The sequence below is a fragment of the Scyliorhinus torazame genome, chromosome 3 (assembly GCF_047496885.1).
Source record: "Scyliorhinus torazame isolate Kashiwa2021f chromosome 3, sScyTor2.1, whole genome shotgun sequence".
Lineage (NCBI taxonomy): Eukaryota > Metazoa > Chordata > Chondrichthyes > Carcharhiniformes > Scyliorhinidae > Scyliorhinus > Scyliorhinus torazame.
Genome location: NC_092709.1, coordinates 336,979,664 through 337,006,369, shown reverse-complemented (window position 1 = coordinate 337,006,369; position 26,706 = coordinate 336,979,664). Strand labels below are relative to the sequence as shown.

The 26,706-nt window shown below is 47.6% G+C and overlaps 1 protein-coding gene across 5 annotated transcripts in view; it reads right to left on the bottom strand.

Annotated features, from left to right (window-relative positions):
• The window catches only part of LOC140409304 (transcription factor COE3-like), a 782,491-nt gene that overhangs the window by 322,352 nt on the left and 433,433 nt on the right, over positions 1–26,706 (bottom strand). For all 5 annotated transcript variants that reach the window (XM_072497690.1, XM_072497693.1, XM_072497694.1 and 2 more), the window contains exon 7: positions 13,729–13,810. In XM_072497690.1, coding sequence (XP_072353791.1) covers positions 13,729–13,810 — 82 coding nt within the window. The remainder of the gene's footprint in view (positions 1–13,728; positions 13,811–26,706) is intronic.

Below are 26,706 nucleotides of genomic sequence, written 5' to 3'. Positions count from 1 at the left end.
ACACATTTTATTTAATAACATTCACAAGTCAGTGATCATACTTTATAAACAGTCAATGCTGGCTAAGTTGGAAAGCCCAAGAGTGCTTGAACTTTTTTGTACTGGACAAAATGTATCATTGTAAAAATGTGGATTATGATTTACAATTACTCTGTGCCAAATTTATGCTGCCTGTTCATTCCAATTATTTCTGTGTGTGCCCAGTGCTAACTGCTGTACATCTGTTGCATGAATCAGTAGGGTAACTATGTGATTAATTCCAAGAAAGTATTGAAGCTAGCCTGCACCTCTGAAAGGGAAGCTCCCTTGTGGCTGCTGGAGGTGTGAATATCATTGTTGCGTAGCTCAATATTGCCAAAAGAATAATGATGATCGCTGGAGACTGAGCAAACCAAAGTGATGGACGGGAAGTCTTGGTGGAAAAGAGGCGAGATGTTGTGCATTGTATCTGCAGGTGAGCAGGAGGGCCTCAAGATATAGGATTGAGAAGGCCCTGGGAGCTGATTTTTTAAACGTCTTTCAAGGGACCTGGGCATTGCTGGTGGGACCAGCATTTGTTGCCCATACCAAATTTCCCTTGAGAAGGTGGTGGTGGTGGGCTGCCACCTTGAACTGCTGCAGTCCGCGATGTGGGTGTACCCTCGGTGCTATTAAGAAAGAAATAAGAACATCGGAACTAGGAGCAGGAGTAGGTAATTCAGCTCCTTGGGCCTGGCTCAGCCATTCAACACGATCGTGGCTTATCTCATCTCGGCTTCAACTCCACTTTCCTGCCCATTCTCCGTATTCCTTCATTCACAATTAAATATTTGCCTATCTCCTCCTCAAATTTACTCAATCATCCACCACACTCTGGGGTAGTGAATTCCACAGATTCACGATCCTTTGAGAGAAGTAATTTCTCCTCAACTCTCTGTTTTAAATCTGCTACCCCTGAGCCTAAAACTATGACCGCTCAATCGAGATTCCCCGCAAGAGGAAACATCCATTCCACGTCTACTTTGTCAATACCTTTTATCACCTCATATACCTCAAATAGATCTCCTGTCATTCTTGTAAAATTGAGAGAGTATAGGCCTAAACTGCTCAATCGCTCTTCATAGACAAACCCATCATCTCTGGAATCAATCTACTGAATCTCCTTTGAACTGTCTCTAATGCAACTATATCCACCCTCAAATAAGGTGACCAAAACTGTGCACAGTACTCCATGTGCGGACTCACCAGTGCTTGTACAGTTGCAACAACACTGCCCTACTTTTTTAATCTATTCCTTTAGGTATAAATATCAAGATTCCATTTGCCTTCCTCAATAATGATAATCTTTATTATTGTCACAAGTCGGCAACACTGCAATCAAGTTACTGTGAAAATCCCCTAGTCGACACACTCCGGCGCCTGTTCAGGTACACTGAGGGAGAATTCAGAATGCCCAATTCACCCAACGTGCAGGTCTTTCGGGACTTGAGGGAGGAAACCAGAGCACCTGGAGGAAACCACGCAGACACGGGGAGAACATGCAGACTCCGCACAGACAGTGACCCAGGTGCCTGGCGCTGTGAAGCAACAGTGCTTGTACCTGCATACTAGTTTTCTGCGATGCATGTCCAAGGACACGCAGATTCCTCTGCACTGACGCACTCTGAAGTTTCTCTCCATTGAGATAATAAGTTGTCTTTCCCGCTTTTTTGCCCGAGTGGAAGAGTAGTGATATAGAAACTTGAAAAAATAGGAGCAGGAGTAGGCCATTCGGCCCTTTGAATCTGCTCCACCATTCGTTATGATCATGGCTGATCATCCAACTCAGTTACCTGTTTTGCTTACCACCCCATATCCTTTGATCCCTTTAGCCCCAAAAGCTATATCTAACTCCTTCTTGAAAACATACAGGGCGAGATTCTCCAGTCCGCCAGCCACGTTTTTTGACCTGGCCTGCAGCGGGATTCTCCATTCCCGCAGTTGGGCAATGGGTTTCCCATTGTGGCCTCATGCCGTCAGGAAACCCGCGGGTGTGGGTGTACTGCCGAATGATCCTGCCGAACGAGAATCGTGCCTACCATGTTTTGGCCTCAACTGATTTGTGTGGTAGTGAATTCTTGTCTCATCACTCTCTGCATTAAGCAATTTCTCCTTGTTTGAGTCCTAAACTGTTTATCTCGTATCCTTAGACTGTGACCCCGGGTTCTGGAGTCCCCTGCCATCGGGAACATCCTTCTTGCGCACCTCCTCCTGTCCACCTGTAAAATTTCACCTACCAATCTGTCCAACTCAGTCCGCTCAGCCTTCTCCTTATGGGCCAAATTTGAGATGAATTCCCCCCTAATAACCACCTTCAATGCCTCCCAAACTCCCCCCTCCGAAACCTCACCCGTGTCACTGATCCTAATGGCCTACCGATCTATATCCTGCTGTATCCTCTGATGGGCCTCATTGCTATCCGCAATTCCACTAACCTTTGTGTCGTCCGCAAACTTACTAATCAGCACGGTAGCCTTGTGGATAGCACAATTGCTTCACAGCTCCAGGGTTCCAGGTTCGATTCCAGCTTGGGTCACTGTCTGTGCGGAGTCTGCACATCCTCCCTGTGTGTGCGTGGGTTTCCTCCGGGTGCTCCGGTTTCCTCCCACAGTCCAAAGATGTGCAGGTTAGGTGGATTGGCCATGGTAAATAGCCCTTAGTGTCCAAAATTGCCCTTAGTGTTGGGTGGGGGTATTGGGTTATGGGGATAGGGTGGCGGTGTTGACCTTGGGTAGGGTGCTCTTTCCAAGAGCCGGTGCAGACTCGATGGGCCGAATGGCCTCCTTCTGCACTGTAAATTCTATGAAACACCAGTTACAGTTTCCTACTATCAATTATATATATTACAAACAGCAAAGGTCCCAGCACTGATCCCTGTGGAACACCAGTAGTCACAGCCCTCCATTCAGAAAAGCACCCTTCCACTGCTACCCTCTGTCTTCTGTGACCGAGTCAGTTCTGTATCCATCTTGCCAGCTCACCTCTGATTTCGTGCAACTTCACCTTCACTACCAGTCTGCCATGAGGGACCTTATCAAATGTCTTACTGAGATCCATGTAGACAACATCCACTGCCCTACCTTCGTCAATTATCTTCATTACTTCCTCTAAAAACTCGATCAAGTTAGTGAGGCACAACCGCCCCTTCACAAAACCATGCTGTTTCTCGCTATAATGTCCACTTGCTTCCAAATGTGGGGGGGGGGGGGAGGAAATCCTCTCTCGAAGAATCCTCTCCAATACTTTCCCCATCACTGATGTCAGGCTCACCGGCCTGTAACATCCTTGCTACCCTTCTTAAACAAAGGAATAACATTGTCTATTCTCCAGTCCTCTGGGACCTCACCTGTGGCCAGTAAGGATACAAAGACATCTGTCAAGGCCTCAGCAATTTCCTCTCTCTCCTCCCTGTATTCTGTGATGGATCCCATCAGGCCCTGGGGACTTATCTACGTTAATGTTTTTCTAGACGACAAACACCTCCACCTTTTTGATCTCAATGTGACCCAGACTATCTACATACCCTTCCCAAGACTTATCATCCACAATTCCTTCTCTTTGGTGAATACTGACGCAAAGTACTCATTCAGTACCTTGCCCATTATCTGGCTCCCCACATAGGTCCCCTCCCCTGTCCCTGACTGGGCCAACCCTTTTCCTGGCTACCCTCTTGCTCTTTATATACATATAAAAATTGGGATTTTCCTTCATCCTGTTTGGCAATTACTTTTCGTGACCCTTTTAGCCCTCCTGATTCCTTGCTTAAGTTCCGTCCTACTTTCCTTATATTCCTCATGGGCTTCATCTTGCCGGCCTTCTAGCCCTTGCAAATGCTTCCTTTTTCTTTTGGATTCGGCCTACAATATCCCTCGTTATCCAAGGTTCACGAAATTTGCCATATTTATCCTTCTTCCTCACAGGAACATGCCAGTCCTGAATTCCTTTTAATGGAATGAAAGCATTCCACATGCCAGATGTTGCTTTACCCTCAAAAGGCCCCTCGCAATCTAAATTATTCAGTTCCTACCTAATATTGTTATAATTAGCCTTCCCCAATTTAGCACCTTCACCCGAGGACAATTCTTATCTTTGTACAACAGTACCTTAAAACTTACTGAATTATGGTCACTGTTCCAGAAATGCTCCCCGACTGTAACTTCAACCACCTGGCCAGGCTCATCCCCCAATACCAGGTTCAGTACAGCCCCTTCCCTGGTTGGACCATCTACATATTGTTTCAAGAAGCCCTCCTGGATGCTCCTTACAAACTCTGGCCCATCCAAGCTCCTAGCACTAAGTCAGTGCCATTTGGTATAGGGGAAGTTGAAATCAGTCCTGTTGCTTTTACACCTTTCCAGAATCTGCCTACATATCTGCTCGTATCTCCCACTGCCTGTTGGGAGGCCTGTAGTAAACCTCCAACATTGTGACTGCACCTTTCCTATTCCTGAGCTCTACCCATATTGTCTCACTGTATGAGCCCTCTGAGGTGTCCTCCCACAGTACAGCTGTGATATTCTCCCTAACCAGTAGGGCAACTTCCCCACCCCTTTTACATCCCCTCTATCCCGCCCGAAACATCTAAATCCTGGCACATTTCACTGCCAATCCTGTCCTTCCCTCAACTAAGCCTCTGAAATGGCAACAACATGATAGTTCCAAGTACTAATCCAAGCTCTCAATTCATCAGCCTTACCTGTTATACTTCTCGCATTGAAACAAATGCACTTCAGACCAGCAATCCCGCTGTGTTCAGCAATATTTACCTGCCTGCTCTTCCTCTGAGTCTTAATGGCCCTATTCTCTAGTTCCCCCTCAGTTATTTCACCTTCGGACCTATTGCTCCGGTTCCCACCCTCCTGTCACACTAGTTTAAACCCTCCCGTGTGACATTAGTAAACCTACCAGCCAGGCTATTGGTGCCACTCCAATTTAGATGCAACCCGTCCTTCTTTTCCGGTCCCACCTATCCCGGAAGAGATCCCAATGGTCCTGATATCTGGGGCGGGATTCTCTCAGCCCGACGCCGGGCAGGAGAATCCCCGCGACCGGGCCACGCCGCCCTGACGCCGGCACGCGATTCTCCGCAGGGTGGAGCATCGGCACCATTGGCACCGTCATGTGTGGCACAGCGCTGGTCGCAGGCTGCTCTACGTGGTCGGCCGCCGATTCTCAGCCCGGGATGGGCTGAGCGGCCACAGTTAAAACGCTGAATCCCGCCAGCGCCATCCGCACCTGCTTGCAGCCGGCGGGAACTCTGCATGCAAGGGTCGGGGGGGTGGGGGGGGGGGCGGCGGCGGGAGGGGGGATCTCCGACCCCGATGGGGTTCTTAAAAGCCTTAATCTGGTTTCCAGGAATATGAAATATAGGATGATTGTGTTTTTGGCTTTGTCCCACACATTTAATGGTTGGTAAAATCACCATAGTCCCAAGTGACCGGAGGCTGCTTTCCCCTTTGAGCAGGAGAGCTGACTGGTGGCGACTGAACCAGAGGATCACTACACCTCAGGTGAGGGGCAAGGTTGAGAAGGCCGGGCCTTCATAATAATAATAATCACTTATTGTCACAAGTTGGCTTCAATGAAGTTACTGTGAAAAGCCCTAGTCGCCACTTTCCGGCACCTGTTCGGGGAGGCCGATACGGGAATTGAACCCGCGCTGCTGGCATCGTTCTGCATTACGAGACAGCTGTTTAGCCCACTGTGCTAAACCAGCCCCTTACAATAAGCCCCTTACATGAATAATCTTCATACATTTAGATACATGTTAGCCATCTTGTTAAAGTCACCTGCCAATGGAAGCTTTACAAGAGGATATAATAATAATCTTTATTGTCACAAGTAGGCTTACATTAACACTGTAATGAAGTTACTGTGAAAAGCCCCTAGTCGCCACATTCCGGCGCCTGTTTGGGTACACAGAGGGAGAATTCAGAATGTCCAAATTACCTAACAGCACGTCTTCCGGGACTTGTGGGAGGAAACCGGAGCACCCGGAGGAAACTCACGCAGACACGGGGAGAACGTGCAGACTCTGCACAATGACCCAAGCCGGGAATCGAACCTGGGACCTTGCGCTGTGATGCAACAGTGCTAACCACTGTGCTATCGTGCCGCCCTTTGCTACCGCGCAGCCCTTGCAGTGCCCTTAAATACTTTCTTTTTACGGATTTCACACTTCTCACTAATCTCTTCTAGCCGCCTCATATACTCGTCATAAACTACACTTGCATTTTTAGTTGGATTTCTAACCTTTGACAACAGGGTGAGAAAATTATGCTTGCAACTTTAAGACGATTTGTTTTTCTTCTCTCTGATTCTGATTGCCTGATGCCGTTGACACATGTCTAACACTATGATGAGAGTGTTGACGGAAACACAAAAATATTCTGATTGGATAGAGATCAACTGACTTTCCAAAAATAATTACCTTATTGTGCTCCATAGCAAATTTTAGTCCTGCCTTTTGCTCAGAGTTTTGCTCAATGGCATAAATATCTCACGAGAGATTATATCTCTTTTATGTACAATAACATGTCTTACAACACCAGGTTAAAGTCCAACAGGTTTGTTTCGAATCACTAGCTTTCAGAGCGCTGCTCCTTCCTCAGGTGAATGGAAGGAGCAGCGCTCTGAAAGCTAGTGATTCGAAACAAACCTGTTGGACTTTAACCTGGTGTTGTGTGGCTTCTTACTGTGCTCACCCCAGTCCAACGCCGGCATCACCACATCATCACTTTTAAGTAGTTTACTCCAGGGGCGGCACGGCGGCACAGTGGCTAGCACTGCTGCCTCCCGGCGCCAAGGACCCAGGTTTGATCCTGGCCCCGGATCACTGCCCATGTGGAGTTTGCACATGCTCCCCGTGTCTGCATGGGTCTTACCCCCACAATCCAAAGATGTGCAGGGTAAGTGGATTGGCTATGCTAAATTCCTCTGATTTGGAAAAAAATTTAAATAAATAAAGTTTACTCCAGCTATTCGACGTGAAAGTACAATTCAGGTGATCTCAATGTGTTGGCATCATCAAATCTAATGCAAGTAGTACTTTTATCTTCCTTAACCTTACATCAATTCCCATTGAATCAAATCAACAATTTAACCAATCTGTCCCATAGGCTGTTGAAGCACAAGATCTATCTAGTGCTGCACAGTTAAAGGAGTCCATGGCCAGCAAATACATCAAAGAGCTAAAACTGTTTGGGAGCACAAAAGCATGTTCAGATTCATTATCATTTCCATGGTCTTCCTCAGAATGCTCTTCTCCATGCATGATTTGAAGATCTTGGCCGGAATTTTCCGATTGTCGTGATTCACTTTTCCCACCGGTAGCGGAACCCTTCCAACGGGTTTCACACTGGAATGCTGTGGTTGCATTGAGAAATTCCACTGACAATCGGCGGGAAGATAGATTCCTGCGGTCAGTGAACGGTGCGCAATGGAGAAACACGCTGGTGGGGGACCGGAGAATATCTCTTTGTTTTGGGCAGTTCACTTCATTAAAATATATAAGGTTACACCTGAAGCATCTATTATCTATTCCTAGGTCACCTCTGAGATTCATTCGCCCATTATTGTTTCAATTGTGTCTTCTACTGTAACAGCCAGCTCTACTAAAGGCACCCTCATTCTTATTTTGCCTAACTTAAATATTTCTGTTGCAGTGACTCCTGTGTCTGGTATCTGGACTACCTTGAGCTCTGGTAATCAGTAAGCCTTCTACTTTTTGCGTTCCCGCAGAATGAGGTGAGCTGCTGATTCAGAGAGACAGTACTCCGACATGATGGGCTGAAAAGCCTCCACTGTAACAATTCTGTGGTTTGTCAATCTTTCATATAATCTGTTCTTGAAAAATCCATGATATAATCTTCTATGGAATGACAAAAATCCAGCAAATTCTGACTATGCCTGATGGGCATTGAACAGATAAACTTTCTTGTAACTTTTAATGATGAGTCACAGAAAGCTAGTATGCGGGTACAGCAGGTAATAAGGAAGGCAAATGGAATTTTGGCCTTTATAGCTAAAGGAATGGAGTTTAAAAGTAGGGAAGTGTTGCTACAACTATACAAGGCACTGGTGAGATCGCACCTGGAGTATTGTGCACAGTTTTGGTCCCCTTATTTGATGAGGGATGTAGTTGCATGAGAGGCAGTTCAGAGGAGGTTCACTGGATTGATTACAAAGATGAGGGGCAGGATTCTCCGACCCCGTGCCGGGTCAGAGAATCGCCAGGGGGGGGCGCGAATCATGCGACGCTGCTCCGATGCCGCTCCGCCGATTCTCCGGCAATCGGTCGGTGCCGGTCGGGGGCTGCTCAACGCGCAAACTCGGTGTTTCTCTATGCTCGACGGGTCGAATGCCCGCCGAGTTCGGCCGAGTTCCGTCGTCACCGTTCATGTGTGGTCCTACCCGGCGGGACCTCAGTGTTCATGCTGTGGGGGCCATCCTGGTGTGGGGGAGGGGGGATCCGACTCCGGTGGGGGGGCCTCTACGATGGCCTGGCCCACGATCGGGTCCTACCAATCGGCGGGTGGGCTTATCCCGGGGGGGAGGGGGCGGGGCTATGTTCCCCTGTAGGGCTCCGCCATGTTGCCTGGGGGCCAGCGGGGAAAAGTGACTCACGGGGGGGTCGGAGAATCTCGCCCCTGGTTTGTGATGCAGAACAAGGCCAGCAGAACGGGTTCAATTCCCGCACCAGCTCACCCGAACAGGCACCAGAATGTGGCAACTAGGGGCTTTTCACAGTAACTTCATACTTGTGACAATAAAAGGTTATTATCGGGGCTAGTTTAGCACAGTGGGCTAAACAGCTGCGCAGCTAAACTGCGCGGGTTCAATTCCTGTACCGGCCTCCCCGAACAGGCACCAGAATGTGGCGACGAGGGTTTTTTCACAATAACTTAATTGAAGCCTACTTGTGACAAGAAGCGATTATTATTATCCCGTTTTATTTGTAAAGGCATAGCGATCCGCCTCAATAAAGAATCAGCGATCCATTTCTATAGTCAATAAAGAGTCAGAGACCCTCATTTGTAGAGAGTCATGTAGACTTTAGAAAAAGTCAGTGGTTTCACTTCGCTTCAAAGGTGGTCCACTTTTGCAAAGCCATTTTTAGAGAGTGATTCATTGTAAAGAGACAGTTCAATTCACTTTTAGAAATAGGCGGTGATCTGGTTTTGTAAAGAGTCAGTGATCTACTTTAAAAAGCGAGAGTGATTTACTGTCACAAAGAGTCTGTGATCCATTTTTGTAAATAATCAGTTATCTTCTGTTCTAAATACAGCCCATCATCCCCAGGTGTTTCCAGTTGACCCAATTTTAATGGTTTCTTTTCCAAAACCATAATGGCTAACTTTTGCGCAGTAAAACGTTTTGTTTCAATCCTGAAATCTTGCATCATTTTCAGTTAATTACTGGGAGTGTGAATTTCTTTTAAAATGCTCCTGGTCTCTACCGAGGTCGTAACAATATAAAAGCATTTAATAAGGTGCAATGTAGGATTATGGCTAAGTGGGATTGGGGTTATAAAAATTAGAATGGACAGAGGGTTGGCTATCAGACAGAAACAGAATAGGAATAAAAGAGTCATGTTCGGGTTGGTAGTCTGTTACTAATGGACTCTTTGTAAGGACCAGGGCTTGGGCCTCAGCTGTTTACAATTAATATACATTTGACTTAGTGGAAGGAACATAATGTGACGTATAATTTCAACATCGAGGGCCGAATGGCCTGTTCTGTGCTGTACTGTTCTATGTTCTATATCTTGGATTCGGACAAAGCTCGGCACAACATCGAGGGCGGAAGGGCCTGTTCTGTGCTGTACTGTTCTATGTTCTAACCTTCCACAGTAACTTCATTGCAGTGTTTGAGCAAACTTGAGAAAATAATAAAGATTATTAACTATGTCTACTGATGATACAAAACTAGGTGAGAAAGTAAACTGTAAGAAACCTGACAAGTGGCTGGAAAAGGACCTCGAGGTTAAGTAAGTTTACATATGCAGAGATGGCATATAATGTGGGTATTGTGCATTTATTCATCTTTGTAGGAAGTGTTAAGAAGTAGAATATATTTTTAAAAGTGAGAGACCAGAGGCTGGATTCTACACCGGCGGGATTCTCCGTTGCGCGGGCAGCGTACCCACACCCGTTGGTTACCCAGCGGGGTGGCGTGGCCCATTGGCAGGTTGTGGGAACGGAGAATTCCGCTTCCGGTGAGGGTGTGCTGCCCAGGAAAACGCGGCTGGCGGACCGGAGAATCCTGTTGATATGAGGGGCGATTTGGGAATCCACGTGCATGAATCAGAGAAAGTCTGCAATCAGGTATAGCAAGCAATTAGGAAGGTACATAGTGTGTTAGCTGCACTCAGCAAGAAAATGGACAGTATCCCATCAACATTCCTGACGCGTCTTGTAGGTGGTGGACAGGCTCTGGGGAGGTGAGTTACTCGCTGCAAGTTCCTCTCCAAGAGTATTGCGAACACTATTGTGAAAGGTTCCGAATCCGTCACAGGCTTCCTCACTTCAAGCTCCCCACCTGTCACAGCGCCATCCTAGCAAGGCATACCTTTGTGCAAGAGGAGTTGCCTCCTGGCTCAAGGGTTGCGATGTTTAATTCCTTGTTGCCAATCAGAATGAATTTAGTGATGACTGCCAGCTAGCCTTAGCTGCTGAGAAAATCTGGGCAGAGTCAGCGACATTGGTACCCTGTTTAAGCCACTGCCTCAGGCCCTGTTACCGCCTTTGATAAATGCTGCTCCCATCAAACAGCTCTCTTATAGATTCGCTGACAAAATCATCACTGGATTCTCCAGAGAGTGCGCCAACTTCAACTTCCCTTCCTCAACCTCACAGGAATTGTCCACAATAGTGCAGTCAAGCAAGCTAATTCTCAGCAGATATTTCCCCTGGGTTTTTTAACATTTACGTTACTAACATAGATAAATAAGTTGACCACAGTAATGACCGCTCTTCTTTAGCTGTATTTTCTTTTCTTCCAATGATTTGTCAGATTTTCGGGTTTCGACCCTGTGATTGGTGAAAGCTTCATTTGGGGTAACGAGCGATTGCGACTTCGATACAAACCTTGTCAGAATACGTGGAATATGTTCTCACCAAATTAGTTTCTTGTGGTGCCAATTCAAAGGTCCATGAAAAATGGTCAGTCCTTCAAACAGTTCAGGGGTTAATCCCCTGTGCCTGTCTTATAATAAAGTGTAAATCCGCCACTTTAGTGCAAAATAAACAAATTCCCCACTTCAGTAGGTTCCCCACTCCAGGCTAAATTCAGAAATCAATTGCTTTGAGGAAGAACCACATTGAAAATTAGCACTGGCAGGAAGATCAATGTCATAGCGCCCAGTACAATGCGGCTAAATGTGAAGTTATACGGCTTTGAAATGAAAATGAAAATCGCTTATTGTCACAAGTAGGCTTCAAATGAAGTTACTGTGAAAAGCCCCTAGTCGCCACATTCCGGCGCCTGTTCGGGGAGGCTGGTACGAGAATATGGCTTGGCTGTGAGAAACAGAAAGGAAGAGTATTATTTAAACGGTGATATATTGGGAAATGTGTATGTACAAAGGGATTTGGGTGTCCTTGTACACTAGGCGCTGAGAGTGAAGAGGTGGGTGCAGCAAGAAATTAGGAAGGCAAATGGTATGTTGGCCTTCACTGCAAGAGAACTTGAGCTCAGAAAGAGCTTGCTGCAATTATACAGGGCCTTGGTGAGACCACACCTGGAGTATTGCGTGCACTTTTGGGCTCCCTACCGAAGAAAGTAGCTCGCACCGGTCTCCCCGAACAGGCGTGGGAATGTGGCGACTAAGGGCTTTTTACAGTAACTTCATTGAAGCCTACTTGTGACAATAAGTGATTATTATAATAATAATTATTAAGAAAAGATCTACTTGTCATAGAATGAGTGCAGCGAAGGTTCACTGGGCTGATACAGGGGTTGGTGGGACTGACCTATGAGGAGGGATTGGTTCGACTGGGCCTATAATCACCAGAGTTCAGAAGGGTGAGAGGAGATCTGATTGAAACGTATAAAATTCTAACAGGGCTGGACAGACTAGGTGCAGGGAGGATGTTTTCCTCTGGTTGGGGAATCTATAACCAGGGGACACAGTTTCAGGATATGGGATAGACCATTTAGAACTGAGATGAGGAATAATGTCTTCACTCAAAGGGTAGTGAACCTGTGGTATTCTCTACCGTAGAAGGCTGTGGAGGTCAAGTCTCTGAATGTGTTCAATAAAGAATTTGCTAACTTTTTCGATTGTAATGGATATCAAGAGGAACATGGCTTTGAGACAGATGATCATACTGAAAGGTGGGGAAGGTTGAAGGGCCGAATGGTCTGCTCCTGCTCCTAGTTTCTATGTTTCTACGTACGATATCTGTTGGTTCTGGGTAGCATTGTTGGACTGGTGAATGTACCTTAGTCTGTGGAAAGGGGTCAAGGCAGGGACATCACATAAGAACCTGCTGAGCTCTTGACATGTGATCTATCATGGCGGTCCTGAGTCATGTCAACTCCTTCATCCTCTGCAGGAGTATCCACAAATCCAAGTGGTAGACAGGCCTCAGTTTTAAGTGCCATGTGAGAGTACCTTTAAGAAATGGGTATTTAAGAAGTGTACCTTTAAGAAATGGGTGTTTATCAGTGATTTCAGAGAGTGGGTGGAGCTGGGCTGTCTGTCAGCTTTTTACTTTCGTTTTAGACTGTTTGCTGCAGGGTGTGTTTTAGTTTCATTTTCAGAGCTGGATAGTTGCAGTCACAGCCAGAAGGGGTATTAGAATCTCTCTCTGTAACCTAAAGACTGTAAATTGATCCTGGTGATTTAAAATTAATAACAGTAGTGACTTTAACCTGATGTGCTTCTGGTAAAAGGTGTTTTAAGTCTTATGGATGTTAAAAGGAAAGCTGAAAGGATTACTTAGTGTTGTATTCTTTGGGGGTTGTTTTTGAATTAATGGTGGCTAAGATGTTCACTGTATGTTTTAAAAAGGTTAACTTGAGTTCATAGAATAAACATTGTTTTGCTTTAAAAAATACTTTTCCATTTCTGCTGTACCACACCTGTAGAGTGGGCCGTGTGCTCCCCATACCACAATCCATTAAAAGCTGTGGGTCAGGTGAACTCCATAATACACTTTGGGGTTCTCTAAACTCTGGCCCATAGCAGTAGTATTCTTGCCTCTAAGTCGGAAAATCATGGGTTCAAGTCCAACTCCAGAGTCTTGAGCTCAAAACCCAGGGCGACACCACAGTGCAGTCCTCAGGGGATCCCAACTGCTTAAGCTGTTGTCTTTGGGATGAACCATCCCCCTGCCCAACCTCTATGATGAACATAAAAGATCCAAAGTCACCATTTTGAAGAGGAGCAGAGGAGTTTTCCCTCGTGTCAGGCCACCATTTGTCCCTCAATCAACATCACAGAAGGAACAGATTATTTGGCCATTATCACCTTCCTGTTTGTGGGTAAGCTTACTGTGTGCAAACGGATTGCTGTGTTTCCCAACTTACATCAGTGATTGCATGCCACACGCAGAGAATACTCCATTGAACACAAAGTGCTTCGGGTCATGCCCTAGTGCTGTGAAAGACACCGTTTTTTTCTTCTTCTCCATGTCTTTCCATTCAGCTCTTAACCCTCAATAAAGGCAACTGAAATTTAAAAATGAATTAACAATCAGGTTCTACCTGGAATCGGCGCATGTCTCTCGGATTCCCAGCATTTTTCAAACAATTCTGATTGCACTTGAGGAAGAATTTTAAGAAGAATCTGCAGGAAGAAAAGGAAAACTTGGTCAGAACACCTCACCGAATCTTTGTTCAAGTTTAGCTTTCACTGAGTGAAGCACAACTGTATACAGGTCAGCCAAACCCCCTGCCATTTGCACGATCTCACGCCTCTTCCATTCACCCCCACCAATTGGACTGGATGACCTGTTTCTGGGCAGTATGCTTGATGGGCTGACTCAGGGCTGTGGCCCCGTCCACCGTCCCATGGCGACACTGCCACAGCCATTTTTGGAAGCCCCAACGGAATTGAAGTGTCAAACAAGCAATTAACTGCCGGCTGTCGAGGCCTCCGGCCCTTGGAGTGTGGAGGTCTTGCCAATCAGAGATCCGGAGGCTCTTCAGTCCCAGTAGTGCCAGTGGAAAGCAGTGGTCACTGTTGGTACTACAGCAACCCAGGACACGCCAACATGGAGGAGGCCGCGGAATGCAGGAACGTGGGGGATGGGTGTCACGCGAGTGGGCACATGGGTGCTGTCACCAGGGTTATTCCTTGCCACTGTGAGCACTCCTATCAAGAGGGCACCACCACCCCCCCCAACATTCTCTCTCTCCCCCCCCCCAACTCTCCCCCCCCTCCCCCCACCCTACAATGAGGCCTCAGGGAGGTTGCCACCTCTTACTGAGCAGTGTGGCGAATTAACACCCCTGCTTCTGATACAACACGAATGGTCTTAATGAGCGTCTTAATTGGCCATTACTTGGGCACTTATCGGCCTCAGTTTGTCTCCTGGCAGGAAGACCATCCACGACCATCCCCCACACCTGACTGAATTGGGGGAAGTTGGGAAGGCAACGGAAAATCCACCCTATCAGCCACACCACCCCTGGCGAGTCCTATCCGCTGCCAAGCGGGAATTAAATTTCACCGAATGTAACTCGATGTAGCATTGTAATGTGAAAAGCATGAGAGCGGGTTTAGCAAGGATTCACAAGAATGGTTGCATGGATGAAGAACTTCAGTTTACACAGGAAACTGTAAACATTGGGACTGTTGGGGTGATTGAGAGGGTATTGTTTAGAGCTGTCTGAAACCACAAGGTGTCTGGAGAGAGCAGATAGGGAGAAACATTTGCCAGTGGTGGAAGGCTTGAGAACCAAGAGCCAGATCACAGAATAATACAGTGCAGAAGAGGCCCTTCAGCCCATCAAGTCTGCACCGACACATGAAAAACACCTGACCTACCTACCTGATCCCATTTTCCAACACTTGGCCCATTGCCTTGAATGTTATGATGCGCCAAGTGCTCATCCAAGTACTTTTTAAAGGACGTGAGGTAACCTGCCGCTACCACCCTGCCAGGCAGTGCGTTCCAGCCAGTCACAACTCTCTTGGTAAAAATGTTTTTCCTCAAATCCACCCTAAACCTCCTGTCCCTCGCCTTGAACTGTTCCCCCCCGCCCCTGTGACTGACCCTTCAACAAAGGGGAACAGCTGCTCCCTATCCATCCTGTCCATGTCCCGCATAATCTTATACACCTCGATCATGTCACCCCTCAGTGTTCTCTGTTCCAACGAAAACAATCCAAGCTTATCCAACCTTACTTCATAACTTAAATGTTCCATCCTGGGCAACATCCTGGTAAAGATTTAAGGTGACTGGCAAAAGAAACAAAGGAGACATGAGGAAAGCTCAATCTAGACAATGAATGGTTAGGGTCTGGAATGTGCTGTCTGGGAGTGTGTTGGAGGCAGGGTCAACCGAGGCAGTTAAAAAAAGGACATAGAACATAGATCATAGAACATTACAGCGCAGTACAGGCCCTTCGGCCCTCGATGTTGCACCGACCTGTGAAACCACTCTAAAGGAATCGGGCCGTGACCTGAAAAGGAAAAATGTGCAGGGCTCCAGGGCGGAGGCAGTGGAGTAACACAAGGTGAGTTGCTCCTTCAGAAGGCCAGCACAGATGCAGACTGAATAACCTCACTCTGTGCTGTAGCTAGTCTATGATCCAAATTCATTCTCAGTTAGTCCTATTTTTCAGAATGAACCAGATCTTTCTCCACTCAGTCTCATTGGATCATATTAACCACTTCTCCCTTTCACACTCAATGTATGGATTTCCAATTTACCAAGTCCATTCACTCCTACACATAGAATCCCCAGATTAAAGGCATTCCCTCCTATTATATAGATCTCATTGTACAGAATCCCAACTGATTCCCATTTCCTCCAATTGTATAGAATTCCAATGTACCAAAGCCATTCACTCCCACTGTACAGAATTTCAATTGGACCCTTTCCAATTCACTCTCATTGTATAAATCTTTAATAGAATAAATCCATTTCCAATATCAGGGTTAGAATGTGAGCCTTTGTATTAAGCCAATGATATAAAAATAAATTCAGCAATTCCTCCTTTTAAAGGGAGTGTGCAGGACAGTGTACATAAATAATCTGGAATACAGAGTAAATATTGCCCAATGATTCCCAACTTGGAAGGTGTAGCAAACAGTGAGGATGATGCTATTCAACTGCAACAGGACACAGATAGGCTGGCAGAATGGGCAGCCATGTGACAGACGGAGACAATATAGACTTAATGGTACAGTTCTAACGAAGGAGCAGAAACAGGGGTGCCTGGGGGTTCATGTTTGAAGGAGGCAGGGCATATTTTTTAATCTTTATTGTCATAAGTAGGCTTATATTAACACTGCAACAAATTTACTGTGAAAAGCCCCCAGTCAACTGCAACAGGACACAGATAGGCTGGAGACAATATAGACTTAATGGTACAGACTCCGCTCAGTGACTCAAGCCGGGAATCGAACCTGGGACCATGGCACTGTGAAGCATCATTGCGAACCACTGTGCTACCATGGCACCTATAATGAGAGAGTAAGTAGCAAAGCATATAGAATAATATGACTACGGGGCTAGAACAGGGAATGGAATTTGCCGTAGAGGGAGTGCAGAGAAGGTTTACTAGGCTGATTCCTGGGATGACGGGACGGACGTATGAGGAGAGATTGAGTCGGTTAGGATTGCTCTCGCTGGAGATCAGGGGTGGGATTCTCCGACACCCCCCCCCTCCCGGCCGGGTCAGAGAATCGCCGGGGGGCGGCGTGAATCCCGCCTCCGCCAGCTGCCGAATTCTCCAGCGCCGGAGATTTGGCGGGGGCGGGAATCGCGCCGCGCCGGTCGGCAGGTCCCCCCCCCCGGCGATTCTCCGGCCCGCGATGGGCCGAAGTCCCGCCCGTTCTATGCAGGTCCCACCGGCGTAAATTGGAGTTGGTCCCTTACCAGCGGGACCTGGCAGTGTGGGCGGGTTCTGGGGTCCTCGGGGAGGGGGGGGGGGCGCAGGAAAATCTGACCCCGGGGGGGTGCCCCCACGGTGGCCTGGCCCGCGATCGGGGCCCACCGATCCGTGGACAGGCCTGCACCGTGGGGGCACTTTATTCCTACCGCCGGCCGTGTAAGCTTCCACGATGGCCGGTGCGAAGGTGAACCCCCCCGCATATGCGCGAGGATGATGTCAGCAGCTGCTGACGCTCCCGCGCATGTGCGGACCCGCGCCATCTGGCAGAGTCCCTTCGGCCCCGGCTGGAGCGGCGCCAAAGGCCTTCCACGCCGGCCACTGCGGCGCCGGCCTAGCCCCTGAAGGTGCGGAAGAGTCCGCACCATTGGGGCGGCCCAACGCAGGAGTGGTTCCCGCCACTCCACTGCGCCGTTTCTGCCCGCCCCGTCGATTCCCGGAGAATCCCGTCCCAGAAGAATGAGGGGGGATCTCATAGAAACCTATAAAATTCTAACAGGACCAAGCAGGGTAGATCCAAGAAGGAAGCTCCCGATAGTGGGGGTGTCCAGAATCAGGGGTCACAGTCTAAGGATACGCGGTAGAGAATTTACGACAGGGATGAGGAGGAATTTCTTCACCCAGAGAGTGGTCGGCCTGTCGAATTCACTCCACAGAAAGCAGTTGAGGTCAAAACATTGTATGTTTTCAAGAAGCAGTTAGATATAGCACTTGGAGCAGCATGGTAGTACAGTGGCTAGCTCTATTGCTTCACAGCTCCAGGGTCCCAGGTTCGATTCCCCACGTGGTCACTATCTGTATGGAGTCTGCATGTTCTCCCCGTGCGTGTGGGTTTCATCCAGGTACTCCAGTTTCCTCCCACAGTCCAAAGATGCGCAGGGTACATAGAACATACAGTGCAGAAGGAGGCCATTCGGCCCATTGAGTCTGCAGTGACCCACTTAAGCCCTCACTTCCACCCTATCCCAATAACCCCATCTAACCTTTTTTAGGACACTAATGGCAATTTATCATGGCCAATCCACCTAAACTGCACGTCTTTGGACTTTGGGAGGAAACCGGAGCACCCGGAGGAAACCCAAACAGACATGGGGAGAACGTGCAGATTCCGCACAGACAGTGACCCAGCGGGGAATCGAACCTGGGACCCTGGCGCTGTGAAGTGAATTGGCCATGATAAATTGCCCTTAGTGTCCAAAAGATTCGGTGGGGTTACTGGGTTATGGGGCTAGGGTTTAGGCGTGGGCTTAAGTAGGGTGCTCTTTCCAAGGACCGGTGCAGACTCAGTGGGCCGAATGGCCTCCTTCTGCATTGTAAATTCTATGACTCTATGGGGCGAAAGGGATCAAAGGATGTGGGGGCTAGGTGGAATCAGGCTATTGGGTTGGATGATCAGCCATAATCATAATGAATGATGGAGCAGGCTTGAAGGGCCGAATGGCCTCCTCATACTCCTATTTTCTATACTCCTGTGAACTCATTGGATTCCTCTACAAAGCGATGGCATGGACTCAATGTGCTGAATGGCCTTCATCTGTGCTTTAATGATTCTATGAGTCTGTATCACTCCTGTATATATAATATGATATGCAATGTTACTATGTATAACCTGTGTATATCATGTTGCATATTGTATAATCGTTTTTTATTTGCATCTGCACATCTCAGATGATGGAATGCGCCATGGGTGGATGTTTATTGTGGATTGGACAGTGCCTGGTGTGACTGTCGAGGCTGGTTTGTGATTGACAGGCCCTTCTGCAGCTGGCACAGACGAATGGCGCTGGCCTGAGGTCAACTGACAGTGTTTTCTTCCAGCAGGCTCTTGTTTCCGCGATCTGGTCATCTCTTTTGTCCTCTGCCGTTTCCAGGCTGCTTTTCTGCAGGCATTCTGGTCAGCAGTGAGGAATTCTCTGAGCACCGGCTTTGATCCTGGTCAACTTAAGGCCTTGCCTACAGACATCGGAGACAGAGGTGATCTGTTGATCTCGTGTTGATTGCAAGCTCGCCGTGAAACGTGGGCGGGATTCTCCGCCCCGCCCCACCCGTTTTCTGGTGCAGCGCGCCCACACAGGCAGAGGGATTCTCTGTCCCTTTGGGGGCTGCCGGCAAAACGGAGGATCCCACCGACGGAGAATCCAGCCCCATGTCTCTGGGGATGTAGCCACCATCCTTTCAATTTGCATGGTCCAGCCAGTGGAGTGGCCGCTGACTTAAGAGGGCAAACATGCTGGGGATTACATACTGGTGTAGTTCCATATGGGGGTATCCTGTCCATATATGTGATACAACACACTGTATACTGGATGCCAATAAGAGGCTGGCAGCTCATGCACTTGGCAGCACCAAGAAGAGAGTTAGGGTTAGGGTTAGGGTTAGAGTTAGGGTTAGGGTTAGGGTTAGGTGCTGGAATAACACTCCTGGAGTCCCAGGATCACCACCCGACCCCGGCCCTTAATTCTTAATTCTGAACTCACAATGCCCCAATTTCTGTCTTATGTCCCTCTTGGCCACTGCATTTTAAGTTTGCGCTACCCACTGGCTATAGCGTCACAAATTGTGCCACAGCTGAAACATCCTCATGCGTCAATTAGATTGAACAGTGCTCGGGCCCTGATTGGCAGTGTTGGCCATTTCACCTGCCAGTAAAATGAACAGGCATTTCCCATTGTTAGCAACTGTATGAAGATATACGGCTGGACATATTTAAAAAAGAAAGAGTTGGGAGTACGTCGAGAGAAAATCTCACCTCCAATTGCATCTGATTATAAACAGACTGAGATTGGCTCTCGCCAATTCCCTCTACACCAACATTGGGCGTGATCCACTGGCCTCCTCGCGCCCAACCCAGTGATGCAACGAGACTAAATCACACCCATTGTTACTTCATGTTTTCCCCCTCCACACCCTCCCTTCCCGCTTCTTGCACTTTAGAACATAGAACATAGAACATAGAACAATACAGCGCAGTACAGGCCCTTCGGCCCACGATGTTGCACCGAAACAAAAGCCATCTAACCTACACTATACCATTATCATCCATATGTTTATCCAATAAACTTTTAAATGCCCTTAATGTTGGCGAGTTCACTACTGTAGCAGGTAGGGCATTCCACGGCCTCACTACTCTTTGCGTAAAGAACCTACCCCTGACCTCTGTCCTATATCTATTACCCCTCAGTTTAAGGCTATGTCCCCTCGTGCTAGCCATTTCCATCCGCGGGAGAAGGCTCTCACTGTCCACCCTATCTAACCCTCTGATCATTTTGTATGCCTCTATCAAGTCTCCTCTTAACCTTCTTCTCTCTAACGAAAACAACCTCAAGTCCATCAGCCTTTCCTCATAAGATTTTCCCTCCATTCCAGGCAACATCCTGGTAAATCTCCTCTGCACCCGTTCCAAAGCCTCCACGTCCTTCCTATAATGCGGTGACCAGAACTGTACGCAATACTCCAAATGCGGCCGTACCAGAGTTCTGTACAGCTGCAACATGACCTCCTGACTCCGGAACTCAATCCCTCTACCAATAAAGGCCAACACTCCATAGGCCTTCTTCACCACCCTATCAACCTGGGTGGCAACTTTCAGGGATCTATGTACATGGACACCTAGATCCCTCTGCTCATCCACACTTTCAAGAACTTTTCCATTAGCCACATATTCCACATTCCTGTTTTTCCTTCCAAAGTGAATCACCTCACACTTCTCTACATTAAACTCCATTTGCCACCTCTCAGCCCAGCACTGCAGCTTATCTATATCCCTCTGTAACCTGCTACTTCCTTCCTCACTATCGACAACACCACCGACTTTAGTATCGTCTGCAAATTTACTCACCCACCCTTCTGCGCCTTCCTCTAGGTCATTGATAAAAATGAAAAACAGACAAACTTTCTCCTTGCATATGAGGATTTTAAAGATGGATCTCTTGGAGGGGTTAGTTACCATCTTCCATCATTCAAGTTCCTACCTCGGACTCTTATTGACCATTCGCTGCTCTGACCCTGTCTTGAGTTCAGCTAATGCCTTTTATTGCTCTCAGAATTCAGTAATGATGATCAAGCTACATAGAAATATAAGCCACTAGTATCAGAAAGTGTAGAGTAATACGGGTGAGTACCAATCAGATTGAATCCTTTGTGCACTGCTTACCTCTTCTGCATTCGGCGTTGTGTTTACATGTCCGCGAGGGTCTATGGTGGCATCCCTGGTGGGGTGAACCAATGGGTGGAGTCTGATAGGGGTCTCTGGTGGGTTTTCTGGTGAAAGGGTCTGATGGGGGTCTGTGATGAAGGGGTCTGATGGAGGTGTCTGATTGGGGATGGCTCGGATGGAGTGGACAGGATTTACGTTGTGAAGGAGAGGGGGCCCTCCGATGGACTTTGGGGGCACCTACACCAAATACCTACCCCCTTGGCCAACACGAGGTCCACTGCGCCATGGTCACGCTGGCAAATACTTTCACCGATTCACACTCGCGTGAATCCCGAGCGTCACGTAGGCTTGGAGGAGAATTCAGTGTCCAGCCCGTTAATAGGAGGCAAATGCGTTCAAATGACCCATTTGCATCCTCCCGCTGGCTTGGGGCGCGAACCTCGATGCTGCTGCTAACAGGAGATCGGAGCATCGGAACGGGATTGGTACCCGATACAGATCCCATTTTTTGCCTGACACGTGGGGCTGGATTCCCCCAAAATGGGGGTATGGCCCCACGCCGGCGTAAAAACGTTGGTGTTGCGCTCCAAGTTTCCTCAAAAAAATACACCCCAATTCATTTACCTTCAGGTGGCTAGCAGCGACCCGGAGTGATTCACGCAGCTTTAGCTGCGGATACGGGCCCCGCAATTCCGGTTTCGAGTCCGTGCATGCGCCCGGTGGCGGCCTCCAGCAGCTGAGCCCAACGCCATGGCTGATTCAGATGGTGGAGGCATCTGGCAGATGTAGGTGAAGACCGCGCACCCAAAAATCGGACTGGCCCGATCTATCCCCTGGCCGCCCATAAGGCCACCCCCTCCTCCTCCCAGTGTCCGAATCCCCCCGCCCCCCCCCCCCCCACCAGGGTGGCTGCGGACTCCCGAACGGCAATAGGTGGTTAGAACCACGCCGTGGGGAACTCGGCCGGCTGGGAGCGGAGTATTCTTGGGCGGGCCTCTGGCAATGCTACGCGGAGTGATTCGCGGAATAGCCGATTCTCGGATCTCGGAGAATCGACAGAGTGGTGCCGGGCCTGATTTCAGCGCAAAAATGGATTCTCTGCCCCCTGCACCAAACGCGATTTCAGCGAGGCCTGCGGAGAATCCAGCCCAAGATACTCCGCCACATTGGGAATACCGCTGGCGATGGCTGCGGCGGCGAATCCTTCTCATCATATCGCTTCAAAACTCGACAAGGTACATGAAGGCCAGTTACTTAGTGGCTGACAGCAACGAGAGAATTATTTTATTTATTCTGAGCAGCATTTTTTCAAAGAAATATATAAAAAGTACACTGATCTTTCCTTCCTTAACAACCCCCCCTCTCTCCCCACCCCCATCATCACATTAAAAAAAACTTATTAAAATAGAATAAATAATGAATGCCTGCACAGAGCTTATCAGCAATTATTGGTTTTAGAGCAAATGGGACTGGCTAATGAGAGAGGAGGGCACTAATTCTCTCCCTTCGCTACAAATGCTCCTGCTTCATTGTCGTTTTGTCAAAAGAACAGCAGAGAGAGAGGGCGAGAGAGTAACAAGACAGCCCTGTGATCCATTACCCTGGCGGAGACGGTCACAGTTTGCTCTGCCCTTACTGATGTGGCATAAATCAATCCGTGCCCGGACATTTATGTTCCGCGCGCTTCAGCCCATTGTTAACAAGCATCTTCATTAACTGCTCCTGCCTGACATGGGATCAATGACAAAAACAATGTAGCACCTCTAATGCTGCAAATTGCGACACCAGGCTACAACAGGACAGGTGACACCCAAGGTTTGGTCGAAGAGGTTAGATTTTAAGAAGGAACCGAAAGGAGGGAGAGGGTTGTGGGGAGGTTTAGGAAGAGAATTCCTGGACATAGGACGTCAGCAGCTGAAGGCAATTGTAAAGCAGCAGAAAGAGAGAGGCTGGTTAGGCTGGGGTTGTTTTCCTGGGAGCAGAGAAGCCTGAGGGGGAACCTGATTGAGATGTACAAAATTATGAGGGACATCGGTAGGATGGATTGGAAGAAACCTTTTCCCTTAGTAGAGGGGTCAATAACCAGGGGGCATGGATTTAAGATAAGGCGAAGGAGATTTAGCGAGAACTTTAGGGGAAACCTTTTCTCCCAGAGGGTGGTGGGAATCTGGAATTCACTGCCTGAAAGGGTGGGAAAGGTGGCAACCCTCACAACATTAAAGAAGCATGCAGATGAGCACTTTAACGCCATAGCAACAAGTGTTGGACAATGTAATTAGAACAAACAGGTGTTTGATGGTCGGCATAGACACGGCGGGCTGAAGGGCCTGTTTCTGTGCTGTAAAGCTGTATGACTATAATTTGGAGATCGCAAGAAGCCAGATTGGAGGAACACTGAGGTTTCCGCGGAAAGCAGGAATGGGAGAGCTTACAAAGATGAAGCGAGGCAAAGCCACAGAGGGATTTGAACACAAGGATGAGAAGTTTAAATTCAAGGTGTTTCTCGACTGGGACTGGTCACTTCTTCACTTTCAACACCCTCTGTTCCCACCCCAATCTATTCCTCTGGCTGACGTTCAGCTATCAACAAGTGCCTCAGACCCACAGTATAGGGACTGAACACTAAAAAAGACAGAGAGCTAGAGAGGCCACGCAAGGGCAGTATTCACAGCCGGTTCGATGGGTTAGGTGGTCTTCAACTGCCCCTATTTCTTATGTTCGTTCATTTCAATAGAGACCGTCTCCCATGCAAACAAATGCAGAACTTATTATTCTCCAGCTCCTCTCCTGAAGGTGTCTTACGCCTTGCTGGAATGCAAGTGCCAATCATTCTCCAGCTGTTCAACTGAAAGTTCTCATTCGCCTGTGATTGATACTGTTAACTGCACAAGCCTTCACAGTCAACCCTGGCGGAGAGTCAAGGAAAAATGTTCAACGAGAACAATCCTAGGGTTCTGAGGTTCATGTTGCTCAGAGCTTGTCAAAGCCATGGTTAAGCTAACAGAAATTGGGGAGGCAAGTTTGAACCTTGAACTTTGATCCTTATAACTTACTGAGCCATCAAATATATAGCTTTACAAATCTTTAGTTCCATATTTGGTTACATTTCTTGTCCCCCCGCCACCCCCGCTTTCACTTTCACTATCATCTCTTTTGTCTCCTGCCTAACTCCCTATCACAAACCTTCTCTTTTGCTCTTTCACCGTATCTCCATTTCCTTGCCTCAATAATTGCTGAAAACCTCTCACACCTCTAACTTTTTCCAATTCGGATGAAAATCCACTGAGCTGAAACGTTAACTCTGCTCCTCTCTTCGCAGATGCTGCTGAGGGTTTCAAGGGTTTTCTGCTTTTTAAATCTTTGGTTTGCACCGAAGGTCTCAATAATGATATGAATTCAAGTAGAGTCCTTCTCCATCGTACGATCTGATGTCCGCCTCAATGCCTTTCTATGGTTGCTCAGTGAGCGGAATCTACAATCTTTTTTTTGCTTTGGATTCAATGAAGCACAACCTGAAATAGGATCATTCTCTAAGCACAAATTCCAAGTGTGACTAAGACTCGAGCTTGATTCTTGGGAGTCGACAGCAGAGCCAATGCGAATGGGATTTTAAGCCCAAGTTCTGTGCCACCCACTAAATCATTTTCTGAAGGTGTCACTCTGCAGCATGAAGATCCTGCTTACCACTTTAATCCCAACAATGCATTTGTTGGCCCACGTTTCCCTGCCATTTGGGATACTGGTACATGGGCCAAAGACCCTCCCACAACACCTGCACCTGCCACAGCTGCCCTCCACAATTATGGGGCCTTGGACGTACACTCTTATGTCTCAACATATACAAACTGAGGTGAGCGCTGTGGATTTGGTTTTCGACAATTTAACTGAAAGGAACTGTGTGAACAACTGAGAGGAAGCAGCCTTGCATACCAAGAGTCCAGTTCTGGTCCCACACTTCAGGAAGGATGTCAGGGTCCTTGAGCGGCTGCAGAGGAGACTTACCAGAATGGTTTGAGGGATCTGAGCATGAGTCGTCCCGGCTGGGACCTGGAGTGTGCTATGTATATAGTTTATTTTGCAATAAGATAAGTTCCTTTATGCCTCTCATTTTGGACTCTTCTGTGGCAACTAAATTGGCGATGAGGATGGGATGCTATAACTTGCACGAGATCTAAGGGTTGGACCAATTAGCCTGCCCATGAGCCTCGTAGAATGAGAGCTTCCCCGCTGAGGGGAGGAGGCCTATCAGCTGAGTAGATGGACTCTGTGTATAAAAGCCGGCCCAGATGAAGGCCGAGCATGAGAAGTCCCGGCTGGGACCTGAAGTGTACTGTGGATATAGTTTACTTTGTAATTAGATAAGTTTCTTTACGCTTCTCGTTTTGGACTCCTCTGTGGCCACTAAAGTTAGATTGGAGAAGCTGGGTTGTTTCCCTTGCAGTAAAGAAGGTTGAGCAGAGATTTGATAGGGGAGGACAAGATTGTGACTGATCAGGATAAGCGCGACAAAGAAAAGCTGTTCCCAACAGCTCATGGTGCAAGGACCAAGGGACACTGACTTAAGATTCTGGGCAGGAGGTAGAAGGGGTAGCGGGGTGGAATGTGAGGGCAAATGTTTCATGCAATGAGTTATAATGACCTGGAACCCGCTGCACACAAGGTTGGCGGAAGTGAGATGATTCCAAAAGGAAACTTGATTAATAAGGGGATCAGGGATTATGGGGAGAAGGCAGGAAAATGTGGATGAGAAAATATCAGCCATGATTGAATGGCGGAGTTTACTCGATGGACCGAGTGGCCTAATTCTGCTCCTATGTCTTATAGTCTTATGGAAACTGAAAGGAAACGAACTTGTGGGGCTACAGGGATAGAACTGGTCAGTGAGTCTAACTTGATTACTCGGTTGAGGAAAAGGTAGGATCAATTAGTGACCAAAAAGGTAACTTTTGTGTGCAGACAGAAGAGTTAGGCATGGTTTTTAATGAATACTTTGCATCTATTTAATAGAAGGGTAGGAATAAACAGACATTGTGATTAGGGAGCAGTGTGAAATATTGATGATTTAAAAAAGGGAGGAAACAGCAAGCTGTTTAGCATCTTTGAAATTGGATAAATCACCAGACTTAGATGAAGTGTTTTTTTAAATTCATTTATGGTGTAAGAATCCTTCCCAATAATTCCCTTATTTTTCCTTTCTACATATTTTTTCCCCGTTATCATTTTGATCGATGGATGCTTAAAAGGACCTATACCTTTAAGTTGAGCAGAGGTAAAAAGGAATTCAAAAGTTACAAAAGTGAACACACTTTCGAGCAACAGAACCCAGACCATGTGGCATCCTAGAGTTGGGGTGGGACTCAGTTCGATTGGTTGGCTGGCAGCCAATGAAAAAGGCCGTGTTCTGCCTAGTAACAGGTGGTGATTGGATCCTACCCCAGTGGAATGATTTTCAGAGACCCAAGGAG